The sequence below is a fragment of the Oreochromis niloticus genome, linkage group LG11, assembly GCF_001858045.2.
Source record: "Oreochromis niloticus isolate F11D_XX linkage group LG11, O_niloticus_UMD_NMBU, whole genome shotgun sequence".
Classification (NCBI taxonomy): Eukaryota; Metazoa; Chordata; class Actinopteri; order Cichliformes; family Cichlidae; genus Oreochromis; species Oreochromis niloticus.
Window position 1 is genome coordinate 31,697,669 of NC_031976.2, and position 19,668 is coordinate 31,717,336.

Consider the following 19,668-nt stretch of genomic DNA (forward strand, 5'->3'; position numbering starts at 1 on the left):
TGTGGACACTGCAGGATCATGAAGATCATGTCAGTCTGACACAGAAGGTTTACTCTCTGCACACGTATAATTGCAGGTGGTCAATTGCAAATGGTAAGAATAAGACTTAGAGGAAGCAGTTGTCACATAGCTGGAGTGCTGAAAGTGGCACATGCTCACATAAAGAGAAACCTGGAAGGGCTGTGGCCAATTTTAAATGATGCATGTTGTCTTTTTATGGGTGGACTGGAGGTGTACCAGCCTGTAGGAGGCTTTGTATAAAATATGATCGCAGCCTTGGGTAACCCAGTGGTTCTTGGAACTACATTGTGAAGCCAGTGCCATTTTCATGTTTTGAAACCAGATGTGATCAGCAAGGGTTGGACAGTGTTTGCTCATATGTTAGTGACTAGACGGATGCTCTGTACATATGCAAGTGTACCTGTGAATATGTGGGGACATCTGAAAAAAATACAAGATTTACTGAAGTAGAGCTGAAACATCGGAATTCTGTGTAAACATTCAGGGATTAATTTTAATAACTGTCTGAAAAATAAAAAATAAAAATATTTTGTCAACCAAAAGCTATTGTAAAAATTTCCTTTGTATTGCACTGTTTTTTGTCTACAGCAGATTTTACGGTAAATGTGAATGCAGCAGATGTGGGGGGTTTTCATCCCGAAGTGTTATTTATTCACAAGCGTGAGCATGTCTGCATGGTGTGTGTGTCCAGCTGGAAACAGGGAAGCGTCTCTGGAGGCAGGAAACATGCAAAAGCAGCAGACTGGTTTCTGGTGTTTGTTGTCATGATTTATGTGCTGTGAGGGCAATTTTTGTAACAGTAGACTAAAATGCCAGTAACATCGTCAAATCTCTGATGTTTTATTTTCATTCATCTATCTTTGTAATAAAAAATAAGCAATTTTTGCATCAAATGTTTTCGTTAAGGTCAAAATCTTACATGTTGAAAGTTCCTACATCATCAAAAAACACAATTTATTTTAATTTTATTAACCAGTATGGAACAATTAACCCACCTTTTCTTCCAACTTCCATTTCATCTACAACTCTAATTTTATTTGTAATATACAGGGTGGGCCATTTATATGGATACACCGTAATAAAATGGGAATGGTTGGTGATATTAAAGTCCTGTTTGTGGCACATTAGTATATGTGAGGGGGCAAACTCCTCAAGATGGGTGGTGACCATGGTGGCCATTTAGAAGTCGGCCATCTTGGATACAACTTTTGTTTTTTCAATAGGAAGAGGGCCATGTGACACATCAAACTTATTGGTAATGTCACAAGAAAAACAATGGTGTGCTTGGTTTCAACGTAACTTTATTCTTTCATGAGTTATTTACAAGTTCCTCTTTGTTCACAGCCATTGACATGTCGAAGAGTTTAACACGTGAGGAGCGGATCGAACTTGTGCTGATATCTGGTGAACGCAGTAACCGGGTCATTGCAGCAGATTTCAATGCAAGACACTCTACGAGACCACCCATCTCCCATGCTACAGTTAGCAAACTGCTTGCTAAGTTTCGTGAAACTGGTTCAATGTTGGATTTGCCAAAATGTGGACGCAAGAAAACTGTCACTAATGAAGAAACATCAGTGGCTGTCCTAGCTTCATTCAGCAAGAGCCCACAGTGTAGCACCCGCCGCATGTCACTGGAGAGTGGCATTAGTCGAACATCCTTTCGGCGGATATTAGCTACTCACAAATGGCACCCTTACAAACTCCAGCTACTGCAGCATCTCAACGAGGATGACCCAGATCGGCGCACAGAATTTGCAGAATGGGCAAAACAAAAATTGGAACAGGACCCTCAGTTCATGCAGAAGATTTTGTTCAGTGATGAGGCAAACTTTTATGTGAATGGTGAAGTTAACAAACAAAACCACCGCTATTGGTCTGACACTAACCCACAGTGGATGGATCCCTCCAAGACTGTTGGAACAACAAAAGTGATGGTTTCATCAATGGAAACCTTAAGGCCACTGGATATTTGAAATTGCTACATGATGATGTGTTTCCCTCTTTATGCACTGAAGCTGGCACGTTCCCTGAGTTTTCCCAGCAAGATGGTGCACCACCACATTATGGGTGCCAGGTCCGAGCATTCCTAGATGAACAGTTTCCTGGAAAGTGGATTGGTCGTCGTGGGCCAGTTGAATGGCCCCCAAGGTCTCCCGATCTGACCCCCTTAGACTTTTATCTTTGGGGTCATCTGAAGGCAATTGTCTATGGTGTGAAGATACGAGATGTGCAGCACCTGAAACTACGGATACTGGATGCCTGTGCTGGCATTTCTCCTGCAGTGTTGCTATCAGTGTGTGAAGAGTGGGAGAAGAGGGTTGCATTGACAATCCAACACAATGGGCAGCACATTGAATGCATTTTATAAGTGGTCAGAAACTTGTAAATAACTCATGAAAGAATAAAGTTACGTTGAAACCAAGCACACCATTGTTTTTCTTGTGACATTACCAATAAGTTTGATGTGTCACATGGCCCTCTTCCTATTGAAAAAAACAAAAGTTGTATCCAAGATGGCCGACTTCTAAATGGCCACCATGGTCACCACCCATCTTGAGGAGTTTGCCCCTTCACATATACTAATGTGCCACAAACAGGACTTTAATATCACCAACCATTTCCATTTTATTACGGTGTATCCATATAAATGGCCCACCCTGTATTTGTCTGGAATAAACTAGATTACACACATCATACATCAGGATTGACTGGTGTGTATAGTCCTAGAATTTATCATTCAAATCCCGGTGTTTTGTTCCCACCCTAACGTCCATCCTACCTTAAAGAGCTTTCTGCTAACTTTTGTTAAATTACAGAAATCACTAATGGCTAATTTTCAGCCACATTTTTAAAAATTCTTCGTTTGTTTGTTTTTGAAATTTTACACTAAGGTTAGAAAATCATAATGACCCGTACAGGAACAAAGGTCGTCCTCTTTGCCTACAGCAAATAAGACTGTTTCAGTCGCTACAGAGAGGTTTAACGTTTACCTAAGTTTGCAGTTATAGTCAAGGCATACCACTTAAACCAGGATGATTGAGACACCTCAATCTACAGTTTAAGGCCATGGGATGTGTGTGAAAGCTAATAGGTGGAGCTGTGATTTCTTGTGAAACATATATCAGCATCTAACAGCCACTTAGGCTTATATGTGATACTAAATATCAATATTAGACATAATCTGTGCTTTTTGAAAATAACTATTAATTGTAGTGAAGCGGATCAGACTCCCCAACCTGACTCCGTAACCAAGGAAGTACATTTATGACAAGGACTGAAGAAGATGCGTTCAAAGCCATGCACAGAGCGTTGGAATTCAGAGGTAAGAAAAGGGGGAGGCGACACTGAGGTAAAACACAGGATCCAAAGAGGTCATGTTAAAAAGGTTTATTTCAACAACTGTCTGAATCTTGTTTGTTTATTCTCTGTTCGAAATCCCAAAAAAGTACAAAAAAAAACAAAAAAACAAGTACATCAAAGGATTAGAAATCACATCAATGAAAACCAAGACACATTGTGTTGTTTCTTTTAAATCAATCCAAGCATTTTTTCTCCAATATTTATACATACTCACTGGATTAGTCAGACAAACATCAAAACCTCTCAGTAGCTTTATCTTAACTTTTTTTTTTTACATTGACGTTTTACGTACGTTTTAAACTTCTGTATGATTTCTTTCTTTTTACAAAATACACCAATGCAGGCAGGGGGAGGGTGTGTCTATGTGTGTGTGTGTGTGTGTATACATATAAGTGTGGTTATGTTGTCATGTTTTCACAGTGGGTGTATGTTTCTTATGTGTGTATGTGTGTGTGTGTGTGTGCAGGTAAGAAAGATAAGGGACAGTAGAGTGACAGCAACAAGGGGGCAACAAGGGGCTGCGAAACAGGGGTGTGGCTGGATGTAAGGGGGTGTTGCAGGGCGGCGGCAGGGTGCAATTGGTGGGGGTGGGGTTACTTTCACCTGGGGCAGTGACGGCGGCGATGGTCGTGTATGATTTTTGCGACGACTTGGGGTCGCTTTGTGGCAGTGTTGCCGTGTTGGAAACGGGTACAGACTGTGTTGGTTGGCTGGTATATTGGCTGGCTGGCAGGCTGGCTGGCTGATTGGTTGGTTGGTTGGACCACTTAGGTGCACACGGCAGTGGATGGACAGCGAGCAGGGAGGGGTTTGCGGGCACCCATTGCCGGCGCACCTTGTCGTTTTTCGATGTTGTATTGATGGGTTGCTGGGGTTGTTTTGTTTCACATCATGTTGTTCTGCAGTGAGTTTACCTCCGAGGAGTTCTCCTCGCCCAGGACCTTGTGGTTCTCATGTTTGGGGGTCAGAGAGTTGTGGATGTTGAGGGAGTCATCCTCCTTGGGCGGGGCCTTCACCGGGTCCTCCAGCTTGTTCTGGGAATTAGGATCATCCTACCCAAGAAGGGGTGGAGGAGGAGGAGTGGGGGAATAAATTACAGTTAGAACCAAAGAAATCAATCGGTCATCAATCTGATTTTTAATTACAACTTTGAAACCCTGCTTATTGGTCCAGAACTGCTTCTGAGTTCATTTAAACTTTCTGCAAAAGAAAAAAGTGGATTTCCTTTATCACAAGGATTCTTCAGCAAACAGATTACCAGTCGTTCCACATTAAGTAATTCTGTATTAACAATTTATGCCCAATGCCAGCATTCAGTGCCAGTTTAGGAAATATTTTGTACTTTATGTAGCAAGGCAAATAAAAGATGTGGAGGTTGGAGTGGCGAATCGATATATGGCCACATCCAGTCACTATTCAGCAGTTTACATTATTAAAACCCAAATTTTCCATAATGTTGACCAAGCATTTTTCAAGAGTTTTTCAGTGAGACACACTCACCATAGTGTATTTTTCAGAAAAATTAATTCATGATCCATCCCAAGCACACAGATTCTGAGACATCAGCACTGGCACTGAACCTAAATATTTATTTTACCGAATCATCCAACACTAACATTCCTATTCTAGCTACAAACTTAAAGAAAACAAAAATGAGCTTTGGCTCAACACATTTTTGGTAAGTTTTAATTTGTCTTTAATTTCATGCATGGAAACAAATTCTCATGTTCTACTGTGGTGCTTTAAAGGACCACACTGCTGCTGTGTTTACCTTTTTCTTTTGCTTTTAAATTTGGATCTAATGAGTTCCAAAAATAATACAATCAGTACTACATCAAATAATACATAAAAGTAAAGATAGTTATTTATTTTTTAATTTTTTTTTTTTATTTTTTTTATTTTTTTGTCTGCACTTAATTGTTAACTGTAAACTGACATTTATCAGTGCGTGGACAGAAGAGCACAGGCGTGAGAGGTGAAATAAGGATATACTCAAAACAGCAAAATATAAATGAAAATGCATTATGTAATTTTAAGTTTTCACAAGTGTAGAAGGCCAAATGCCCTTTCTTGTGTGTAGAGCATGGGAAGCTGACAGATGCTTTGTGCATATATCAATGTACGTGTGAATGTGTGTGGGGGGCTCTATTGTGCCAGATCGGCACCCTGAATGGAACAAAAAGTTCACTTGAATTTATGTGTGTGGGAGCTCTGTGTGACCATGTATAAGCGTTTAAGGTTTAATATGTATTTTATCCATGTTTAAAAATAAAATGCAAGTGAAGTGCTCAATATGGGCATTCATTCATTTTTCTTTAATTTCGTGCACTGAAACAGAATCTTACAGCTAAATCTTGTGTCATCTTGAGTGAGTCAGTACTTCTTAGCAGACATTTGGCATGACCCAAAAAGAGCAGAATTGCGAAATAATGATGGCTGAATTCGATTTACCTGCCACAGGTTACTGGAAACATAAAGCGACAATTGTTAAGTTTTAAGTAGCAAGAACCATATCCCCCTTGTGACAGGAAAACCTATCTGCCATGAAACCAACACAAGTTTTGCTGTGATGAGTATATATTCAAGCAGGTTTTGGGACCAGTCACAAAGAAACCGGTCCTCGACACTCTGGCAATCACCAGTTACTAGGGAAAACTGTGTATTTCCCGACTGCTGAATGGTTGCTGGCAGTTGCTGGGAAATCGGTTGCAACAGTCTCAGTTATGCAGGTCTAAAGACAAGTCAGGGACTCCCTGGCAACTACAGGTTGCTAGAGAAAAATGCATATTCCTTGCAAGTTGATGAGTAGTTGCTGACAGTGAAATTGGTCATAAAGAGATATACAGTACTGCACCAACAGCCTCCTTGAGATTTCCTTGGTTGCTAGCAGATTGCCATAGTTAGCTCTAGTTTGCAGGTAAGACGTCTTAAAGATGTCTGCACACACTCAACTACTTGCAGAGCTGAGAAAGTGCAACGCAGAAAACAGAGAAAAAGAAAATGTTTACCTTCAAGTAAAAGTTGTTTTTTAAAGTTGCAGCCAACTTTTGAAACATGTTGGTGCAATCAAAGCAACTGTAAGGTTTTTGATCCAGCACGCTATTTGTGAGCAACCAGCCAGCAACCTCCAGCAACCAGTTGCCAACTGGGGAACACGCATTTTCCCTCGCAGCCTCTGAATAGCAGGGGTTGCCATGTTTCAATTACACTGGCTTTTCTCTAGGCCTGTGTGGCTAAGGACTTAAAAGGTCAGCTAGATTTGAAAATTGCAATATTATGGTGAGCATCCAGAAGAGCATCCATTTAGTCACTAGTTTAAATGACACTCGAATGCTGTCATAATGTAAGCATGTAATAAAAAGATTGTAATTTCTAGTATTTCTGAAAATCTTTACAACTAAAAGTTTTATATTGGAAAGACTTACAATTAACAAGTGCAATAATCTATGATAATCAGTTTGCACCTATTGTCATTAGAGTGTGCTATAAACAAAAAGTGATTACAGAAAAATGCTGGCGACTTGGTTTGACTTTGGATTTGTAGTAAAAGCTTTAAATTTTGCAAAAAAACACACGTATAAGCCTTTAAAAGCTGTCAGAATGGTGAAAAATACCATCAGGAAAAACAGAAGGTATTGAAAGAAAAAATAATTTTAGTAGCAGCCATTTCAGTGGTTTAAAAGCTCTGCTGTTTATCGTGCTTGGCTGGTATGTTGTGTTTGGTTGAGACGACACTGAGGTGAGCTGCATGAGCAACACCATCCACCCGCCCTCCTTACCCCTTCAGGCAACCCAGGAAGCACATGCACACCCACATGCAAAACCCTTACAATACACCCCATGGACAGTGATGACCGCTCATGCAGCGCACCCAATGTCTTCCTGCTTCACCTCCACCATGACCATTTAGTGTCCCAAAACACAAGAAAATGAACAAAACTGTCCACCCTGTTTGATTATCTGTGGGTACCACCGTCATACATACCCACCGGGGGAAAAAACTGTTGTGTTTTAGAGGTTTCAGTTTAATTCATCTGAATTTAATTAAGGTCATAGGGGAAAAATTGATTCCAGAGTCTATTTTAGCTCAGTTTTCCAGCCTCTTAGCTTCCATTAATTTTGCATGGCATCATCGACCCTGCTGAGCTGAGGCATCCTGGGGCGTCAGTCTGAGCCTCTCTGTCACACTCACAACCGCAAGGGCGCACCCATACAGGCAAGCACAAACAGAGTATGTCCAGATAGACACATTCATTCAAACACGTGCACACGCACACATCAAATTCCAGACCCTGGGGCCTGTGCCATTCACAAACCCCCTAATTGAACGTTTGTGTTTAAATTCAATGGCACTTTTTAGAAAGGAAGAGCAGTGAGAGCATTTACCCGATGGCCGCTGGCCTAGATAGTAACTTCAGGCAAGACGTGTGGATACGTCACTTCCATGGTTACGGGATAGGGGCCCTCTTTCCTCCCGTCAGCGTGAAACTGTAAAATGTTTGTGTTTGTTGGATTTCAATGTTTTAGTGCATGGGTGGAGAGGGGTGTGGGCATTGAGTGGGCAGCAGTCACAGAGTCATCAGGACTTTTGAGTGGGTTTCATTTTGGGAGAGTGGGAACAGAGAAAAACAGGGCTTTGATGATGATGATGATGATGATAGAGGCACATGGACAGTTCCTGACGTCCTTCTCTCGTGTACTGGATTCCAATTTAGTTTAATGGTCCTGCAAATTGCATGAAAGCTTTGGGAAATAAATGAATATTGCTCTTAAGATTCATTTGCAATCACTGTAATTTTAATATAATAAAACTTAGAGAAGTCTGTGATCTTTTTTGCTGTTGTTGCTAAATTAGGTGGTGATATCCCTGTACTAGTTAGGATGAATTTCACTTAATTCTAAACAAAATGAACGTTTATGGTTTTGTAATGTATTTGCGTTGGTTCCTGTTGTATATGTTGGGTTTGTTGGATTTCTTTTTTTGCTTTGGTGATTCTTATTTCTCTGCGTTTGTGTTCCTCTGTCTCTGTCATACTGTTTAGTGTCAGTTTTCATGTCTCGGTTCTAAGTTTAAGTCTGTGCCAAATCTTCAATGCCTCTCATGTATATGTCTATAAAGCCTCCCTATGTCCCCTCCATGTGTTTCACTAGTCCTTGTGTTTCTGTTTTTTGGACTTCTATTTTGGTTTCACATTTGAACTTTGTGTTTCTGGGTTTACATCACCATTAAGAGTCCTGTATTTGCGTCCTCTCTCCACCCCTACCTAACCTGACATAAATACTCTTTGGTCATTATTAAATGATAAATCCTAAGCCTCTCCACACTTGCATGACCTTTCTCGGTAGCTTATATTATTGCTAAAGTGCTATTTATGGGTGCCAAAGTCAGAAATGTTCAAATAATAAACATAGAGGGTTTTTGTTAAGTAAAAGAGTAAATATGTTTTGGATCTTGTCAGAGACCTGAATTTAAGGATTTAGTGTTTTAGCTACAAAACATTTTGATGGTGTCGTATTTATGTATCAATATTTTCTTCAGTTTTTTCTCTGCAGTTGATTAACAGTGTTTAAGAGTCAATACACCTTTGTGTGTTTTAGCATTAGCATTATGCATGAACACACATCATATTAAAATATTTGTATGTGTGTGAGCCTGCTAATATTTGCCTGCTTGTATTAAAAGGCATGCCACCACGCATGTGTATACATAGTTGTTTGAGTTTACTGACTGATGTTTGCCTCTGAGTGGATATGTGTCTATATAAGGACTCTGTGCAGAGTTGGGGGGAGGCTCAGGGTGAGGCAGGCAGTCGGGACAGTGCACAATGCAGCTGTGACTGTGTGACTAATCCAAAAAGGAATAGCATGGCAAGCATCACTTCAACATCCTGACTTGGATCTGAATATTTTGAGTTTTAATCATATGCTGCATTGTATGCATTTTTTCAGTTCAATTCAATTTCATTTACATAGAGCCAAATCACAACAACAGTTGCCTTAAGGTGCTTTATATTGTAAGGTAAAGAACCCCCAACAATGAGATGACTCCCTATGAGCAAGCACTTGGTGACAGTGGGAAGGAAAAAACACCCTTTTAACAGGACGAAACCTGCAGGAGCAGGCTCTGGGAGGGGCAAACAGATAGTCTTATGTCTTTTAAAGGCCTATGCTAAAGTGGTGTGAATTCCCCTATTGAAACAAGTCACTAAATATGACTTTGGGTCAACAATTTCTTTGGATTTTATTACTGCAAATGGTTAAGAAGTCTGCTCAAGTACCTGTATGCACACTCACACTTTCCTTTTTATTATTTATTTATTTAAGTGATTCTAAAGCTGCGTTCTTTTACGAAAACTTTGGACACTCACATGAACCATAGAAACAAAAGTTCATGGCTGTCACAAAGACCTACAGAGAAGTCAAATTTAAAGTCAGAAGTTTTCAACTATCTACTTTATTATCGAGGTTAAATTTTGATCGCAGAATTTTCAGAACCATATGAATTATATTCTGCACAAAGGATCATAAGAATGAAATCATTTTTAAAGAGAGTATTTAGTATTTTTTTAATGCAGATTTACACAGCAAACCTGCAGCCTTTGCACTTCAGGTTAATTCTGTTATGATAAGTCAGTCTAAGAGCCAATTCAGTCGATGGAAATGAAATCCTCTTAGAAATTACAGCCAGCTCTGCCTGGTCAACTCATTTTCTGTGTGGAATTTGTTTAGTATTGACAGAAAACAATTTCATTTCGGGGTTTGCTGCAGAGAAAACTGTGTGGCTGGACTCTGCTGAATTGCTGTGAAGGGAAGATTAGGGACAAGTGGGTTCAATCTACCACGGTGAATGAAACACAAAGCGTTCTATTACTGCCGGGAAACTTTGAGTGTTTTTTGTGTTATTGTGCAGAAATGGCATTGTGTGAGGGGGTTCAATTTCTCTGTAGATTTGTCTTTTTCTGAATGGTATTTCTTCTTCCATTAAAGCCTCAGCATGTGCGCCTGTGTGTGTTATGGAGGTGGTACAGCGGCTGTCTGGACATGTGACAAGGACCTCAGAAGGTCAGCAGCTCCTTGTGGCAGCAGCGATGCTGTTTTTGTGCCTTTGTTAGACTGGATTTTTTAACTTCTAGGAGTTGCATCTTTACTCTATCGCCGGAGGAACTATTCTTTTGGCTGTTGGTTGCATTGTGTTAACTGATCTTCTTTTGTTTACGTTGTTCTTTACTGGTTTCCATAGATTTTCAATTCAATTCTAATTTCACAGTACTCTCTCTTTTATTGCACGGTGATAAACAGACCTAGAGGGATTTAGCTATTCTAGAAAAACTCTGGGTAAACCATGAGCTCCAGGAAACACCTGATAATTAATTAAATTATATCAGATTGCTTAAAGCATCTGCAATTTGTTTTTCATTTGTACATTAAAAAAATGTAACCACTCTAAACGCTATGTGTTACAAAAAATACTTATAAAGGGTTAAAGCGCTACTTTAGTATCTCAGTTTCATAAAATTTCATAAGTGACAGATTAACAAAAGAATAGTCAGATTAAAGCCGGCATGTCTAACAGATGCTCCTTTTTTCTGTCTTAAAAACTGAAAATAAATTAAACTTTGCATTCCAAGAAGACATTACTCCATTTTCACAAGCTAGCTAGGATTTTTTTTTCAAATCTTGATGTAGAATATTAGTGTAGAGCCACTTATATTCAAAAATTATATATTTAATATTTATGTAATATCAGATATAATATATATATCTAAATGTGCCTTACACGCACAGGGCCTTTACGAGTTAGTGTGACCCTTGAGTCCTAGTGCCAGGCTCAAGCCTGGATAAATGGGAGGTTTGCATCAGGAAGGGCATCTGGTGTAAAATCTAACCAATCTGATCTGTCCACTGTGGTGACCTCTCGGGAAATAAGGGAGCAGCAAAAGTAATTACCTATACAAGTCAAAATTAAATGCTTTTTTTTTGCCCTTTAAAAAAAAACTTCAGTTTAATGCTACCAAATAAGTTATGTTTTGCATCCTTTTGGCTTACACATTTTAACATTACTTAAAAACCGAAACCAAAACAAACACCTGAAGTCCATGAAGGCTGGACAAATAAGGGTATTATATAAAGCCATACTTTTAATCCTTATGAATATTAAATGGAGCCCAAAGTTTACCAAATGTAAATTTGTCAGGTCAACATCAAATATTGGCTGTCTTTGTTAATTTTAGTTGTAAGTGTGTTCTGTTCTAACATAGCATGTTTTTCTGACTTTACTATCCCTTTTTATTTTGGCTTTTATTGATTTTGTGGGTGGGAAAGGCTCAGATTGATTCACTGATAGTTGAAAAGGGTGATTGACAGGGCCACAGTAACAATGAAAGAGCTGTTTGGGAAGGCGGAAGAGGGGATCGGGACTATCTAACATTTGGGATTCGATCTTACCTCACAGTCGGACTCCTCTTTGGTCTTACACTCCCAGGTGTATCTGCTCATGGTTTTCTGAGGGGAGGGGGATGGGGCAAAGGGTTATACTCCTCAAAAACCATACAAGGCATCCTCAGAAAGACAGATAAGGACGGACAGAGAAAGAGGGAGGGTGAAGCAGAAAGAAAGAAAGAGAAGTAGCGAGAAGCACGGCAGATCAGAGGTGATACAGAGAGATTAAGTGGCAAGAGAGGCGAAGGAGGCAGACAGGAAGAGATAGAGACAGATAAAACAGAGAGAGAGATGGAGCACTGGAGACAGAGACCAATAGTAGGAGTAACTAGACTTCCTCTCGGATGTCAGCTGATATTCCCAGCTGGCTACAGATGCTAGTGCTGCCAGGTTGTAATTCTGTATCACCAAAGTAGGTACAGTTTTGGATAGTTCTGTTCAGGTCTCAGCCTTCATAGCACAGACACTGCGCTGTTAGTTTGGAAAGGAATTGAGGGTATTTGCTTTATTAGAGGATTATTTGGGTTTTATTTGGGGAAAACTGCGGAGTTGGTGTGGTTTTTGGTTTGGGGAAGTTCATATGGAAAGGTCTGTTTTGTATGTGGTTGGAAAACCTGTTGCAAAATTAATCTGGGTTGAATAGTAGTTGGAAACTTTGAGATACTGTAAGATGATACTAGAGAAGGAAATCAGTTACATAAGTCAATGATTTAATAATCACTTGGAATATTTTTCTTATTTTATATATTCACATTTATTTCTTGTACCTTTGGACACACTTCCTCTCAATAGCACTAGCATTTTTTTTAATTAAATGTTCATTCAAAAGATTGGAAATCTTAATTCAGAATAAAAGTATAAATTAATAGACCTGCAGGATAAATATTTGAAGCCTGACGTTGCTGGGTGACTTATTACTTAAAGGTATATTCTTGTAAATAAATATTATCCTCCTCACCAAATAATGTGATGGAAAATATTTGCACAACAGCCCAAAAGCCATTTCCATGTTTGCTAGCCTGTGGTTTCTTTCTTCACTGTCTTCTATGGCAAATTCCTGCATTTCTTGGTTCATTTTCACCAACTAACTATAAATCAGTGATATGAATCGTCATAATTATGTGTAGATCTCGCCTTTTAGCTTTAAATGTGTAAACAGTTTACAAATACTATTCAACCCAATGGATGAGAGGTCATTTGCAGGGTGTGATGGGTTGTCCTGAGTTAGGAAGGAGAGCTAAGAGATTATGTTAGAATACGATGATGGATTTTAACTTTTTTTTTTTTTTTTTACTGTTTTGAGTTTTTAGATATTTCAGAGTTTTAAATGGTAAATGGTATTTAGGTGTGGTTACAATGAATGGGTGTGATAGTTTTCCATCTAAAGAATGCTTGTCTATGCTGTTGCATAATAGTAATGAGAATCATAAAGTAAAAAACAAAACAAAACAAAACAAAAAACCCCGAAAAAACCTACGAAGTTGTTAGAGGGTGGTACCACATTTTCAAAAGGTTTAAAATCTGAAACAAAACAAACTCTGTACCAGTTGTAGCACTACAACTACCCATGCTGCTACAACGTTAGCGTTAGCTCTACAAGCTACCCATGCTTCAGTTAGTGAGGCACCTGTCGAATCTCTGCTGCCTCCTCCAGGCAGCAGCGAGACGTTGCATCTCAGATGTTTATCCTGATAACCCCAACCATGTCCGCAAATATCCGCTAAAAGCTTACCTGGTTCTGGGAATCCTTTCCCCATTTTCTCCTCCCCCAGAAATCCAGAAAACCCTCCCATTTCCCCGCCCACTTTCAGGATAAACAAGTCAAGCAGACATTTTGTTAAAAGTACAGATTTCTTAGCAGCAAAGCAAAGCTGCGGTGGCTGATATGGCCACTGGGTGGCGCATATTAGCGACAGAGCAGGCATGCCATGACATCCTGATGCAAGAGGTGATCAGAAAGAGATGGGATAGGGAGGGGTCACAGTGGGGAGTTTTTTGTTTTTTTCTTATAGTAATCAGGGAGGTGGCTCAGTTTGCAGCTGCATAATGAAGACAGTCCATAAACATTCAGACTACATGGTTTCAGGAAGAAATTCACTTCTAACCTTGGTGCTGTGATTCAACCACATAGCTGATTATGCTGTGTTTGTTTTTTCCAAAACAAATCAGTGTTTTGTGGACACTACTCAGCAAAAAATAAATTAGGGAACTGTTTTAGGCTTTGCCTAAGATAAGAAATTATGGGTTATTTCCAGCCATCCTCACTATTTCAAGTTTTCATTGTACTTGAACTATGCTATGTTGCAATAGGATAAATAAGCACTACACCAAGAAACTAAATCAATAAACAGAATCAAACTATAAGCCTTTACAAGAGTTGTGTTGCCGTGGTAACAGGCTGCAAGGGCTCAGTTACCCCTCGGGTATTTATTTCTATGATTCATTACAGTCCATAACCTAACAGCAGACATCTAATTCCACATATTTGTAGCTTACAATTTGTCAGTGATTTTGAGAACAGCATTTGTATGACGTGCAAGCTTTGTGTTGGTTAATGAGAAACTTGTTTCACATTGTAAACACACTGTAGACACGATGATCCACGACAGGAGGTGTTTCAAAAAGGTGTATTCTTCAAGTTCCAATAAAATTAGCTTTTCTCATTGTGTTAAAATGACAATTGAAAATGCAGTGTGCAGATCTACAGTTGCTAAAGGTCCTTGACTATCTGTGCAGTTATTACAAATATAAGTCAGGACATGACTTCATTGTCGTGAGTACTATATATAGTACAGAACAGCATATTTTCACATGTTTATGCTCTTTAACTTGAAGTCGTGTTAAATTTAAATTTTAAAATGGAAGAATTGAGAGATTTAATGCATTTTTCTTGTTCTTCCAGGAATTGAAATTTAAATATCGGATGAAATTCAACTTGCAGATGACACAAAATAGCTTCTAATCTTATGTGAGTTTTCATCTTGGTTCATTAAAATAAGAATTTGAGTTATTACAAAGACAAAAAATCAAAACAGGAAAACCTGTAGAAAAAAAAAGAGTATGATTTATTTGTGATAAACAGGCTAAAATTTAACTTAAATTAATTCATGGGATATTCTGATTAATGGATTAAATTTGTTCTTAGATAAAATCCTATGAATGTGAGGGTAGAAATTATGAGAGTGCATGAATGTCCACTCGCTATTATTGGATTTAGATTTCCTCCATTATTTTAGAAAACTCCCACCAATCTTTATTGTACTATGACCACTCCCATCCCCCCTCCTTTAGCATTTCACACCTCGGAGTATTGGAGAATACTCATGCCCATGCATTTGGAGGAGAGTCGAGGGCCCGGGCAGGATTTGGGGGAGATGCAGAAAAAGGGGTGAGAGATAGAGGCGAGAACCACGTTACCTGACAGATAATGTTATCATAGTAAGCCAATGCACGGGCATGAGGGACGTTAGGAGGGGTGTCGCACAGTTTCCTTACATTTGGGTGGGAGCCCTCAGCGATGGTGGACAGCGAGAAATTATCATTGTGCTGCTCCGATGAAGGCCGGTACTTACTGCTGGGCATCAGAGGATGGGATGGATAGGATGATGAGAAAAAAGAAGGAAACAATTAGGAGAAGAAAGATGGAAAAAAATAAAGATGTTGAGAAATTCAGAGAAGGAAAGAATAAAATACAGAGCACAGCAGCGAGGTCAAAGATGAAAGTGAAAAGATGTGAAATTGGGAGGACAAAAAAAAAAGAAGGTTGGAAAAGACCGAAGATGAGGAAAGAAAGAATGACAGTAAAGAGAGTAACGGTAGGAAAATTGCAGGGCCAGGTTTGGAAATGTAAGTTGGCAATTTGAGGATCCAGCAAGTAAAAAAAAGAGATGCCGCAATGATGTGAAAAAGAAATGGGCATTAGGTGACATTTGAGCAACAGAAGAAAAAGAAGACAAATGGAGAGATGGTAAAACAAAATGGGATCAAAGGAGAAAATACCGAGGTATCAGTGGAGGAAAAAGTGAAGAAAATGACAAATTTAGGGAAAGATTACATTGTTGACGAAAAAGATAGGAGGGGAGAGAAAAAGCAAGAAAGCAGCATTAGTCAGACAGCAAAAGATTAGGACTTCTGCTTGTCAGAAAAAATCAGACACAAACATTTTATCTGTGATGCAACGAACTGAGAATAAAAGGATACCTGCATCAGTCAAGAGGCTTCACCTTGACTCACATTTGACCAATGATTGTTTAAAAGAGGGAAAAATCCAAACAAGTTAAAAACATAGTTTTATGTAGATTTGCTTTTTCTCAACTCAGTTGACACGACTGATGCAACTGATCTGTGGTAATGCCTCCTAAAATCTAGGAAAATAAAAATCTGTACCACACAAATTAATTATACACATCCCCCGCCACAATATGAACCTATATCAAGTCTTGGACTGTAAAAATATCTGGTGGTTACAGGTGGCGAAAAGTCTGGACTGTCCACCTTCAACATTGTTCAAAACCCTGCAAAATTAAACCTGCTGTTTTCAATCAGCAGTTTTCAGAAAGGAATTAGAAATGCGAGCACTGATGTAACAATCTTTTATTTAATCAGACACTAATGGGGTGAAATTACCTGCTTTCACACATCACTTCCCTGATCAGAACATGGCTTTCGGTATGGAGAAAAAATCATTATTCTCCTAAAGAAGCAGCTGTATATCAGCTACCTTCAGCAAAAGGCATGCAAAATCTGCACCAGGTCCTAAAATTTTAATGCTCTGATGTTAGATTTTTAACTGTTTTACTACATTTTTATTGGCTTGATTGATTATTATTTTTATTTATTAGCATTTTAAGACTATTTTTGTCACTGTTACAATAAAAAGCAGTTAACTACTTCTGGCTGCTCCCCTATTCACAAGGGGCTGCCACAGCAGGTAGCTCCGCATGTTTGATTTCGCAGATTATTTACACCCAATGCCCTTCCTGACTCAATCCCAAAGGGATTTGAATCTCCTCCGAGGATGGAACCAGGGATGTGTACGGAATTGCACAAAAATTAAAAATCAAGAAAACAAAACAAAACAAAAAACAAACTGCCCTTTAAAAAAATGAAAGAGTAAATAAATTGTGGCTAAAATCTAGTATTTTGTTGACCCATCCATCCAACCCAACTTCATCTGTGTATAGCTCAGATTTCCTTTTCTCCTCTGATGATAAGAAACAGGTATTGAAAATTCCTGCAAAGTGTTTCTTTTTTCCATCTTACGCCATAAAGAAACATCTTTTTACTGTATGTTAGATTACTAAGCACACACAATGGAGCACTGACGACATATGCAGTATGGCTTTAGCTACGGCGCTTCTGTCATTCACCATCTAATCTGTCTCCTGAAAACGAGGTGTACTGCTGTGAAACAGACACAGATACACTCTGACTTTTCTTTTATCTCAGGAGAGAGGCAGCAAAGAGGAATTCCCTTTCTATTTTCTTCCACTTCAACTTAACTCAAAGAGATGTGTGTCTCAGAGGTCAAAGCAGACAGTAGCGCAGTTTCATAGATTTGTGTCTTCTCAGCTGTCATTTGTCCCACGCACATATTAACCTTTACCCTGAGCTTCTTAACATTTTAAATCCCTTTCATATCTATAGTTAAATAAAAGGCTGTGATCTACTTACTACACAGACACACACAAAAAACACTACTGCTTCTCTGATCCGCATTCCTGAGATTTATATTTGATGAACCACAGAACAGGAAAAACAAGGTAATGACAAGAGAGGGGGAGACACTGAAGTGCATCACCAGCTTTGGACCGTTCACTCTGTTCTCTTTCTGCCAATGGCTGTTAAAAACGCTGCACATAAAATTAAAAATATATATTTACATACTTGGTGTTTTGTGCAGATTCACAAATGAAAAACTTCACGATTGGCCATATAGCAGCTACAGGAATCATGACTTTTTCTACCTGCCTAAACAGCCTTTCCTTAATATCTCCTTCATAATAATGAGCCCTATTATATCCCATATGCTTGGTTCATTTATGATTATTGGAAACTGGCAGTGACAAGTACAGGTCACTAAATGAACATACTGGTAAAGCTGGTAATTAATATCAAAGAATTAAATATAATAAATCATCACAGCAGAACATAATAAAAATATGCATATGTAGTCTGAGCAGTAAAATACATAACTTGAATCTATCAGACAAGTAAGTGTAAGGAGTATATTGCTTATGATAAGTCAGACAGACCAAGGTTGAAACAGTCGTTCTGGATTTTGAGATAATATCCAGATTATTTGTCTTGAAGAAGGTCTGGGTGGATGGACAGGTCAATCTAACTCTATACTGGTGCTGTCATTTTGACTGAATTTGTCTAGTTGTTACTGTTATAGCATCTACTGATGTTTAATTCTAACAAAGTAGCATTTATAAACTTAAACATAATATTTCATAAAAGTGAAACCAAGTTTGTTTTTTGGGGGGTGAGGGTGAATAATAACTATGTAATAATCGATTTAGGATCCTATGTTTAATCTCAGTCCAGCATTTGTCATTAATGACAATGAGCAGCTTCAGTTAGTATAAACAGCATTACATGAACAAACTGGTATTCAGCTTGTTTCCAGATAGGTAACGCCTATAATTTGATCATTTAAATAGTCGAGATAGAAAAAAGCTTATTACTGTTCAGACAGATGAAATTCCCTGAGGAATTTGAAAATGCTTCATAACACTTCATCAATCTCTTCCTCCTCCCTCCCGTTCTCTCATTTTTTTTCCCCTGCTCCATCTTCAACCAGGATGTTGGGTCTGATCTCGACTGCGGCAGAGAAACACTGCAATTACCCACAGCAGATGGGGGAGTGTGGGAGTCTCATGTATTCATGAGGCTTGTGAGAAGCACACACTCTCTCCTCTGTGTCATGTTGAGATTTTTTCTCTGTATCCGCCCTCTTTTATTCCTCTTTCACTTTCTCTTTCCTGCAACAGTCCCTCTGCCTGTTTCATGCTGCCCTCCTTTCTACTCCTCTAAAATGTCGCCCTTCGCCTCCTTTTCTCGTTTATGCTCTCTTGCTTCTTTCTTCTTTCTTGCTCCTCTTCGATTTCTTTTGCTGACCACTTGATGAGGCTCTGTTGTCTCTTTCATGCTGCACCCTACCGCTCACACCCCTCAGGTCGCACAGCTGTATGTAGGTCAACCCCGCCTCCGCCTGTTTCTCCCAGCCTCCCTCCCCTCTGCCTGTTCAGACTGCCCTACTTTCAGCTGGATCCAGAGTACCACTGACATCACCCTTTCCCCCCCTTTTTTTAATTTCTGCTCACTAGCATTACAGCTGCTACTGACTGCACCACTTTTCCTTCTCACCATCATCCTCATCGTCCATAATCTCCTCTACCATGACTAGCAGGAAGATAACCTTCTCAGTGGAGCTAAAAATAAACACTGTAGCGTGGGATCTGGTGATGAGGAGTCAGTCCTTGGGTTCACATTTGCATCCGTGATGCTTCTCATCCACGACGGCTCTGTTGCTAGGGAGATCATCACTAAAACGCCAGGACTGGCAAAGCAATGCCGAAGCAACCCCCACCCACTCTTCTTGTATTCAGTCCAGCCCTGCAATCTGTCTGTCACTCTCTTTTTCTCCTTCACTGTCCTGTATATCAAAGAATCAGCCTTTTTTCACGTTGTGCATTTTTACAAGTGTGTCCCATGGTTACAGAACAAGGTCCCTCGTTGAGTCCATAAATTGTCCTGAACACGACTAACAATGTGTAGAATATCTGGCAGAAGCGCTAGAAATTCAGTTAGATGAAATCATGATTTCCTTTTTCTTTGCAA

General features: G+C 39.3%; 1 protein-coding gene across 9 annotated transcripts in view; it reads right to left on the reverse strand.

The window, feature by feature from the left end:
- Positions 1-3,396: 3,396 nt before the first annotated feature.
- cspg5a (chondroitin sulfate proteoglycan 5a) overlaps positions 3,397-19,668 on the reverse strand; it is a 59,635-nt gene continuing 43,363 nt past the window's right edge. Inside the window, exons 4-7 of one of the 9 annotated variants that reach the window (XM_005455142.3) lie at positions 15,319-15,397; positions 11,830-11,886; positions 7,771-7,872; positions 4,305-4,436 (exon numbers count right to left, since the gene is read on the reverse strand). In XM_005455142.3, the coding sequence (XP_005455199.1) occupies positions 7,786-7,872; positions 11,830-11,886; positions 15,319-15,397 (223 nt within the window). In that variant the 3' untranslated portion in view covers positions 4,305-4,436; positions 7,771-7,785. Of the gene's footprint in view, positions 4,437-7,770; positions 7,873-11,829; positions 11,887-15,240; positions 15,398-19,668 lie in introns of those variants that run through there. The other 8 variants (XM_005455139.3, XM_019364533.2, XM_005455141.3 and 5 more) reach the window with 8 other exon arrangements.